The sequence below is a fragment of the Pan troglodytes genome, chromosome 8 (genome assembly GCF_028858775.2).
Source record: "Pan troglodytes isolate AG18354 chromosome 8, NHGRI_mPanTro3-v2.0_pri, whole genome shotgun sequence".
NCBI classification, from domain to species: domain Eukaryota; kingdom Metazoa; phylum Chordata; class Mammalia; order Primates; family Hominidae; genus Pan; species Pan troglodytes.
The window spans coordinates 16,609,796-16,619,933 of NC_072406.2; the positions used below are offsets into that span (position 1 = coordinate 16,609,796).

General features: G+C 50.1%; 1 protein-coding gene across 1 annotated transcript; it reads right to left on the reverse strand.

Annotated features, from left to right (window-relative positions):
* Nucleotides 1-544: 544 nt before the first annotated feature.
* KLF6 (KLF transcription factor 6) lies at nucleotides 545-9,314 on the reverse strand. Its single transcript, XM_001141364.6, has 4 exons — nucleotides 8,917-9,314; nucleotides 5,633-6,206; nucleotides 4,099-4,222; nucleotides 545-3,583 (listed from the first exon to the last, which is right to left on the reverse strand). Exons 1-4 carry the CDS (start codon nucleotides 9,016-9,018, stop codon nucleotides 3,532-3,534), a joined length of 852 nt encoding a protein of 283 aa, XP_001141364.1. The 5' UTR covers nucleotides 9,019-9,314; the 3' UTR covers nucleotides 545-3,531.
* Between the last annotated feature and the right edge of the window lie 824 nt (nucleotides 9,315-10,138).

A 10,138-nucleotide genomic window follows, 5' to 3' on the forward strand; every position in this document is an offset into this window, starting at 1 on the left:
TCTTTTATTTTCTGCCCTCCTTGACTGAGAGTGGGCTGAGGTTGTGAGAACAGCCCTCTGGCCTGGAGTCCCTCTGCCTCCTCCACCCCTCCCAGACATGCCTCAGCCAGGTGTGTGGCAGGGCTGGCTGGGAAAGGTAGGCCCAGCTCTAGCTGCGGAACTGGAGCAGGCTGTGGAGGCACAGAAGTGGCAGGGAAACACTCAAGTTTGTCGTTGTGCAGGTGCCTCTGCAATGCATTCCCTGGCTTGAGCAATGGAAGATCAAACCGGCATGGTTCCCTACTGTGCCCACAGCCGGGGGGTTGTTTTTGGCAGTCCTTGGAGAAGAGTATTGGATGCATTCAGGGAGGGCAATGTCAGGCTCGCTGACATCCTCTCCAGCTCCCAGGACAGGCTGTGGAAAGAGGAAGGGGCTGAGGTCGGTGAGTTGTTCTCAGGGTTGCTCAATGAAGATTTGCCCCCAGGAGGAAGCCAGGGTGATGAATGCAGGAGGAATCTGTTCCAACAACCCCCTTCCCCCCAAAAAAAACAACCAGACTCAAGATGCTGATAAGAATTCTTTTATGTTATTCCAATAAAAAATACATTCATACAGAAATATAACAATCTTGCAAAAAACAATTTCAAATAAAATCTTGTAAAACAAAATTTTACAAAAATCTTACAAAGATTCTTTAGATAACAGGGTGCTTCCAAAAAAAAAAAAAGAAATTTCACTAATAGAAATTTTTTTTTAATTTCAAGCAAAAAGTTTCTGCTTGATTGAGGCTCAGTTATCACCTGAACAGAATGTACTTCTTTATGTACGTGCTAATTATGAAAATCACAGGCATTGACAGGTACGGTACCCAGCCCCACCCAGGCAAACAGCTCCGACATGTTTCGAAAGTGAGACAAGCCAGTGCAAGTTTTTTTTTTTCCTTTTTTTTTTTTTTGTCTTTTGTTTACCTTCTTGCTTAATGGAATTGTTATGGCTAAGCACATAGAAGGCCAAAAAAGGAGTTTTCCAAACCCAGCAAATCAAGTGCTTGGATTCTGAACTGCCAAAAGAAAACTGCACTTCCCCTCTTAAGTAAAACGAAATGAGTTTCTTAGGTAAATGTATTCATCAGCCCAGATAAAAAAAAAAACCAGTTATGTGAGCGTTAGTCACTGCTCATTTCCAGGAAGATCAAACAAAATACCAGCCCAGCCAGACTCACATGTGTGTATATATATATAAAGCAAAGAGCCACACCCACAAGCCAGCAGCTGGGTGAAATATCAGCTGTCCACGCCGTGGTATGCCAATTCGGGGAAATTACTCCTTGGAAAAACTGGAAGAATCTACTTGCTGGAAAAAATAGCTTCATCTGCATAAAAAGTGTTCTACAAAAGAATCCCTGTGGTTAGCTTACTCTTAGGTTAGATCTTCTAATAAGGCTGAAATTCAAAATCAAAACCTTAGTGTGTCCGAGTCCAGCCTGGGTTCCAGCATTCTGTTCAGGCCACTTCTGAACGGCCGAAGGTGCCCCATTCCAGACCTGCCCATTTGATGGACAGAGCAGACAGCCCGGAACAGATTCAAGCAAGAAAGTCCTCTGCACATCGTTAAATTAAAGATAAAGCCTCTATAAAAGTTAGGTTATGGTTTTCATTTTTACCTCCTTTATGGCCATTTTGAAATATTTCTTCACAGGCTGTGGAATTTTCTAGCTAAACATTCTAGTTTCTCCTTAAAAAAAATATTTATATATTATCTATATATATAATATATATATATACACACATACACATACTGTACACGCAAATATACATACACAAGAATTCTGCCCACTTTTTTAAAAAAGTAGTATACTTTCTGTATTACCAACAGATAGCTAGACAGATATGTGAAACTTGTGCCTTTTAAGCAAATACATTAACATTGGGTTTTTTTTTAATACTTCTGTATCTTTAATATGTGTGAAAAGGTTACATATTAAATACAGCCGGTGTGTGATCTATACAATTGTTGTGCAAGGTCTATATGAAAGTCTCAAGGTGGCAGAATTGGTCAGATTTTTCCATTTTCCTGTTTTCCATTTTAACACTGACAGTCAAGTTGCCTAAAGTGTTGAACAAATACTGACATGTAAAGGGAGTTTCACTCTATGTCTTTGTGAAGGAGGACCTTAAAGAGATTTTTTTTTTCTGTATTATACGTTGATACAGTACACTGCCAGGTGAAACAAGAGCCTTAATAAAGCATGCATCGCCCACACCCCTGTATGAGACCCCCACAGAAGGGATCGCTTGCGTAAGGCACCATTATGAAGGTCAACAGTGCATTAACAGCTAGAAAACCAGAAATTAGTCCTCAAGGCATAAATAAGAGAAACATAGCTGCATGAGAAAACAGTTTCTAAGCGTTAGTGGTTTTATCCACCCAACTGAGAAAAATTTTAGGTTCTTAAGTCTAATGAAACATTAGACCAGCAATTCCCAGCCCCAGCTTTGTGACACTCAATACGTGTCCAATTTCTTCTAAGGGCATCACAGAATTCTCCAAAAAGTTAATTCAAATTCAGAATCATTTAAAAATAATCCTGTGTTGCGCAATGCCTTTCTGGAAGGGGAGTGTTACAAACTTGGAGGGGAAAAAAATTGTATATTGCCAGGCCCAGATGGCTAGGGGGTCACTGTATTAGACAGATTGGATCTTAGCTGCTCATTAACTGGAATCAGTATTGCAGTCCTGACTTAAAAATGGAAAAGCATATAGTTCCCCAGACCATGCATGACTTTTTGTATTCTAAGGAAAAGTTAAATTGTTGTGTTATATTTGTAAATACACAGCTTATACAATGGGTTACAAATGAGCTATGTTGTAGCGTGTAGAACAAGCTACTTGACACATTGCACATTTAATAGCTGCACCAGACACTAAGAGCTCCTCTCACACAGAAAAGGGGGAGAGAGGCTCTCCCTCCCCACACCACTCGCCACTCTGGGGTCCTGAGTTCCCACGCCCACCCTCCAAGATTTTCCTTCTTTTTTTGTTTTTGTTTTTTTGTTTTTTTGATTTTTGTTTTTTTTTCTAAGGTGCAGACACCCCCTCCCCCCCAGGAAATGATTGGTGGTCATCTCATCTCATGGTATACTCCTTACACACAAAACATTCAAACTACTTTTTTTCCATCTCTTGCAGTCTTGCTAACCACAAGGAAAAAAAGTTGGCCTCATCATACAGTCAGTAATAGATCCTCAACATACAATCAACCCAACCATTAACATTCTCAGTGTGCATGCTCACGGCAAAGGCTTGGGCGCCACTCGGAAGGTCGGGTACCAGTGGCGAGTCCAGGGTCACCCACATACCATGCACCACGGGTGCTATGCCGCTTCTTACAGGACTTTTTTAGCCCTCAAAAGACCTTCCAAGGAGAGGCCCTGGAGGCAACTGGGTAGGGTGCAGAACGGCATGCTTTGGCTGGAACACGCATCCCTCCTTCCACGGCCGGCTCTCAGCCTGGAAGCCTTTTAGCCTACAGGATCCACCTCTCTGCTCCCTCAGAGGTGCCTCTTCATGTGCAGGGCCAGGTGGTCAGACCTGGAAAAACACCTGCAAGGGCAAATCAGAAGCACAGAAGAAGTTAGGTTCCCATCCCTTGCCAGTGTTCTGGACCAGCGCCCTCACCTCCCTGCCCTGCCCAGCCTAACCCCCTGCAGGGAAAGGTGGGATTCTCCTCCCAAGCCTCATCAGTGTCTTCAGGGACAGGAGATACCAACTGATAGGAATGTGAATTAAGAATGTCTCCCACCAGTGGCTGGAGGTTCTTTGGAGAATCTGAACAGACTTCATTTCTAATTCTTCAAATATGAAAACTGTTGAAAGGCCAATCTTCAAACATATCAATAAACTGACTCCAATGTCAGGTGTATGTGGAACAGTTCTTCCTAACCATGGACAATGAGCACACCAGAAACTTTCTAAAAAGTCCCAGGCTTGAAAAGAAATGTTCACACATAGGAAACTGCATGCCTTCCTTCGCACGTGCCCTGCACACCTACTCAACCCTGGTCATCACATTCCCAAGGCCCCACGCTCCTTGCCCGGCGTTGTCCTCAGGCACGTACCTGTCACAGTGGGAGCATTTAAAAGGCTTGGCCCCGGTGTGCTTTCGGAAGTGCCTGGTTAACTCATCACTTCTTGCAAAACGCCACTCACACCCTTCCCATGAGCATCTGTAAGGCTTTTCTCCTGGGGAGAGAGCACAGGACAAGCAGCCCATGACTTCACTGACCCGCAGACGGAAAGGGGAAATTCAACAACACACACAGTGGTGGGATGCAAGGCCAGGGACCCAGTGGCTTCTGGCATCGGTAACACACAACAACTGGCAGCCTCAGAGAGACAACAGCAGCTCTCTCCTGACCCAGTCTCAGGCCTCCCACTGCTGTCCAAGGGACACAGCTTCAGCCAAGCCCATGGTGCTGTCATCAAAGTTAACGTGGAAGAACGACCACGACTCAGACCAGCAAAATGCTTGCGGGATGAGGTGTCAGCCTGCCGGACCCACAGCCCCTGCAAAGGCAGAGCTATTGCTTTCTTCATGGCAACTGTTTCTCCCAAACACACTTCTGTTCCGTCCTCACTTCCCTATGGAATGTGCCTCTGCAGTTTCCTCAGGGACGTTCTACCTTTCTACAAAGCTGAAGTTACGAGCTTCTGGAAAGCCCCAGTGCAGGGCCCCGGAATCATTCTCTAAATGGCAATTGAACAACCGGGTTCACTTCATTCCTTGGTCAAATCATAAATATGAATTTACTACAAGTGCTACCTGAGAAAACAAAGTTGTCAAGCCCATCTCAGGGTATGTTGAGACAGGCCTGGGCCTGGATTTCGGGCCACCCGGATCTCAATCTCAGCTGTCACCAAGCCTGTCTGGGACTGACTCTCAGCAATTTGCTCTCCTACTGATAAGAGAAGAGCCTGCATCACGTGATCACTAAGACCCTTCCCAGTTCTAAACGTTCTGTGATTCCTCACCAATTATCCTAGAACATGTCAAGGTATTTTTAAATGGCACTTTCACCTAGGTATGGCATTTCATTAAGAAACTGTTTCAAGCGGTATCAGAAACAAACGCTGCATGAGACACGGAGAAGTTCTCAGGAAACACTCGCTGATCAATGCTGCTGCTTACAGAGCAGGCCGGTCCCACTCGGGCCTCGGGCCGTCAGCATCAAACCCACACACTCCACGCTGCCCAGCAACCCTCCTTCCTGACCCTTGAGTTTCATTTAGGAAACCCCAGGGCCGCTCGAGGTAGCCTCGTGCGAGTGCACTGCTGAAGGGGCAGTGGCCTTGGAACCCCGGCACTGCTAAGGGGTGGGGGTGGAGGTTTGGGTGTCCATGGAGAAAAGGATCTAGTCTCTTGTTTGTTTAATCTGAAAATTGTTACACATTTATCCAACTCAAAAGTCCAGTCTTTAGGATTCTACTCTGAACTCCAAAAAGACCTAATGCTTTGGTGGAAAACATCTGAGGAAGTGAGGATTTGTCTGCCCTGACCACATCCTGTGCAGCCAGCCCCGGCTCCCTCCAGGGCTGGTGCAATGCAGTGGCGCCCACCAGCGGCCGCCCTCCGGGGCCCGCGTGGGCACTGACCTGTGTGCGTCCGCTGGTGTGCTTTCAAGTGGGAGCTTTTGGTGTAAACTTTCCTGCAGCCGTTAAAGTGGCACCGGTGCACCCTCCTCCTGCCGTCGGGGGAGGCATCGCCATTTCCCTTGTCACCTGGCTTCCCCGAAGTCCCGCTGCGCACCTTCCCTGGCGAGGGCAGCTCCCCGGGCACGCAACCCCACAGTTGAGAAGGTTCCCTGCTCAGTTCCGGAGAAGATGGAGGCGTGGAGGTGACAGAGGAGCTCAATTTTCCCGAGCTGACCAAAACTTCGCCAATGGGGTCGGAGGTAAACTTGGCCGTGGGAGAAAGTTCCTCGGAGCTGTCAGAGGATTCGCTGCTGACATCTGAGTTCAGGCTGTTGGTCTCTAAGTTGTAACAAAAGCTCGGGCTGATGAGAGTGTCCTCTGGAGGACTGGAAGATACCTTCAGTTCGGATTCCTCCTTTTTCTCCCGAGCCAGAATGATTTTGGTCCACAGATCTTCCTGGCTGTCAAATTTGATTTCTGAGGCTGAAACATAGCAGGGCTCGCTCTGGAGGTAACGTTCCAGCTCTAGGCAGGTCTGTGCAAAATGAACCAGAGAAGGCACGTGATTGCTATGACGACCAAAAGTAAAAGCAAAAGCAATTTCCAAAAACATGCAAGAATGAAGGACAGATAACATTGCTGCCCGGTCACTACAGGGGCAAAACCTTTTGTAATTAAGCATCCGTGTCCTTACGGAAGTTAGAGGAAATCTGTTTCTAGAATGGTAAGAATTCAGAGGAAAAGTCGGAGGGTGAAACCTCTCCTGGCTTTCCCAATGTTGGGCCAAGGGCCACAATGAGTGATGATCACTAAGCCGGTTTTTTTGTTGTAGTTACCAGTGTTGATGTTTCTCATGAAACCAGAGGAAGAGAACCGGCCCCATACACATACCCCTCCCCAACAGGTTCAACCAGATTATCTGACATTGTCAAGAACCATGTGTTTTAAGGAAAGCCCCAGCCATCCACCCTTCACACCCCACAGATACCCACACAGGACAGAAAGACTGCACGGCACACAGCGTGTTCTGAGGGACCCCCTTGGGGACACGGCTGACAACACAGGGCCACACTCGGGGGAGAGGAGACAGCAGCTGTCTGTATTCAGGGGCATCGAATGGAGCTGCAGAAAAACCACCCATTTCCTGTGTAGCCCAGACCGCCTATGTTTTCACAGAATGCCGTTCCCAAGTGCAGGCCCTTGCATGACACAGAACTTTAATTACTTCTACAGTGGTCAGAGAAAAACAAGGAACTTCAACAACAGGAGTGCAGAAATAATTCCAGCATGGCCATCTGCTATTGTGAAGGATGCAAGGGGAAATTACTCCACGGCCCTGCTGGGAGTCCCACAATGAACAAGAACTTTATCTACTGGCCAAGAGTACAACTGCATGAGTCATCACTCTGATTTCTTTCACGCAATGCCAAAGGAGACTTCCTTTTGAAATTCTCATCAGCAGCCAAATAAGGACCCAGCTCAAATGGACATGCAGTGTGGCATGGACAGTACCCCTTCCCCAGCCCCGCAACCAACCTTTCAAGAAGCTACAACTGCCGAGATCAGCATCCCCTCTCCCCACCATTTCAAACTTTCTAGCCACTGGAAAAGAAAAATGGTAGGAAACATTTTAGGATTAAATTATGTCTGCCCTGATTTTCACGAGGATCAGCTGCCTGCATGTCCATATAAGGTTGTCTATACTACTGGCAATTCTACAGATTTCAGTTTCTACACCAAACGGCTCTGGTGAGCACGTCATTTTTCCGGGCAGGGACCTTCCTGAGCGCAGCCTACCCCAGGGGCTCAGGCTGACTTAGCAGTGTGCCTCTCTCCTGCCACAGGCAATCCCTCCCCCTCCCCAGGCTCGCACACAGCCGGTGGGAGCAAGCACACGGGAAAATCATGCTTTCCCCTTTCCCCCGAAACTAGGCGTCTGAGTTACAATGCACACTACAGCGTTCTGAAGAGAGGCAGCAGCGATGTATTTTATTGATTTAACAAAGAAAAAAGAAAAGCACATTTATGGAGATCTTGTTAAACTTTAATAATCCGGCCAATTTAAAATCTCCATTACGCTGATGAGCACCCGGGACCTGAACGAAGCTCTCGGAGAGTTTAAAAGCCTCCGAAGGCGACCAGGAGCCAGGTCTGGCCGTTTGCCCAAATCCCAAACGCCCGAAGGAAACTACTTAGATCAATTTCAATCACGTCCCAGGGAGCAGCTTCTTTGAGGAGGAAAAAAACAGGAGGGGGAGGGGGAAAAAGGCAGGAGAGGACTGTGAACAATTAAGCAGGCGTGTGAAGGTTGCAACACCCTGCATTTCATCCTCCTTAAAGCTTTCGAGGCTTGGAAACCCACAGCCTCTATTTGATCTGGCAATTCACTTTGTGACGAAAAACAAACAGCACAGCAGGGCAGGGAGACAACAGTAAACCCTCCTGCGATCGCTGGAGAGACAATGGGACGAGTGTCAGTCTCTCTCCCCTCGGGCGATGCTACCTATAAGCACGGGGACATGGTAAGTTTCTTAAATTTCCAATGTCCCCAAATTCCAGTTCTACGACAATGTCGGAAACCAAGGTCCTTCTTCCCAAACTAAGACTTGAAGCAGTTTGGACGGGCTCATTGTCACAAGACTGACAAGTCACTGGGGTGTACACAGTTTTGTTTATTTTTATTTTTCTTGGTCAACAAGAGAAGCAGATAAGACAAATAAGGCAGATCTAGGGGAAATGTTAGGCATTCCAAAGAGCAGAAAACACATTGGAAATGGTCTACAGTTTAAAAAAGACAAAAATAAAAAAAAGAGAGCTGGTCTACGTTCTGGGGGCAAAATGTAATTTTTTAAAAAAACTGTTATGTACAAGCACCAAGAAGCAAAACAAAAACAAAATCCCTTTTTAAAAAAAAACAACAAAAAACAAACAAACAATAAAAAAACACCTTGGCAGGCAGAGCAAGTTGGTCCCCATGACAAGCTCCAGCTGTGGCGTCTGGAGCGGGGACAGGCTCCGAACTCGTGCCAGGGGCTCGGCCGGGCTGTGCCGGGAGTTGGGGCTTCCCTGGGCGGACGCTGATCGCAGGCTGGAGGATCGATCGGCGGGGGCGCTGCGCCCGCTCCCCCGGTGACAGCGCGGGGCCCAGGCCCAGCGGACCGCAGAGAGCACCGGGTCTGAACCTCAAACAGCCGACCCGGCCCGCGCCCCGGCGCCCGCAGGGAACCGCGGCCGGCTGCGTTTACCTGTTGCCAGTACTCCTCCAGAGACGGCAGCGCCGAGAAGTAGCCGGTCTCGTGCACGATCTGGAGCTCCTGGAAGATGCTGCACATGGGGAGCACGTCCATGTCGGGCCGGGTTGGACGGAGCCCGCGGTCGCGAGGGCGGCGAGGCGCGCGGTGGGAGCCGGAGCCGAAAGTCTCCCCGGAGCGCAGGTGAAAGTTTCATGCAAACTCCAGGCTCGCAGAGACGCCCGGCCGGACCCTCCCGCAGCCCGCAGCGCGCGGAGCCCACACAATATTTGCAAACACCGGACTGACTGCAAACGTAACCCCTGCAAAACTTCCCTATTCAAAGCTCCGCTGCCAGCCTCCCCCTCCGCCCCCGCCTGGCTCCCCCCACTCCCCCTCCCCCCACGTGACTCGCCCCGCGCCCGCCCCGTGCGCGGCCCAATCCCGTGGCTCCCGGCCCGGGGGCTGCGCGCCGATGATGTCAGCTCCGGCCAATCGCAGGCGGCGACACACAGCGGCCCCGCCTGGCGTGACCGAGACTCTCCATCACGGCCCGCACCATTGGCTCAATTCGAACTCTGCTCGTTCTGATTGGAAAGTGGCCTCGCAGGCTATTTTTAGCAGGGTATATAAGGCGCGGGCGGCCGCGCGCCGGAGGAGTCCGCGCTGTGAGGTGCGCGGCCGAGCCCTGCACTGCGCCCGCGGCCGGAGCTAAGGGAGCCGGGGCTGGGAGAGCCGGGGCGGGCCGCGTCGCCTGTCCCCAGTCCCAGTCTCTCTTCCCCGCTGCCCGGTCCCGCCACCCCACGCCCGTCCCGGTCACCAAGCCGGGCCCCGTCGCCGCTCGAGCCCCGGTTACGGCAGCTCACCCCGCGGGCGGCCGTCCGGTCCCGGGGCCGCCCCATTCCCCCCCGTCCCCTTCTATGCCGGAGGCCGTCCCGTCCCTAGCTGTCCCCTTCTACGCCGGGGGCCGCCCCATTCCCCCCCGTCCCCTTCTATGCCGGAGGCCGCCCCGTCCCTAGCTGTCCCCTTCTACGCCGGGGGCCGCCCCGTTCCCCCCGTCCCCTTCTATGCCCGAGGCCGCCCCGTCCCCAACTGTCCCCTTCTACGCCGGGGGCCTCCCGGTCCCCAACTGTCCCCTTCTATGCCCGGGGCCGCCCCGTCCCCAACTGTCCCCTTCTGCGCCGCTCTGTTTCCCTACATCCCCCTAGTCATCCTCTGTTCTCTAACCTTGGGGTAC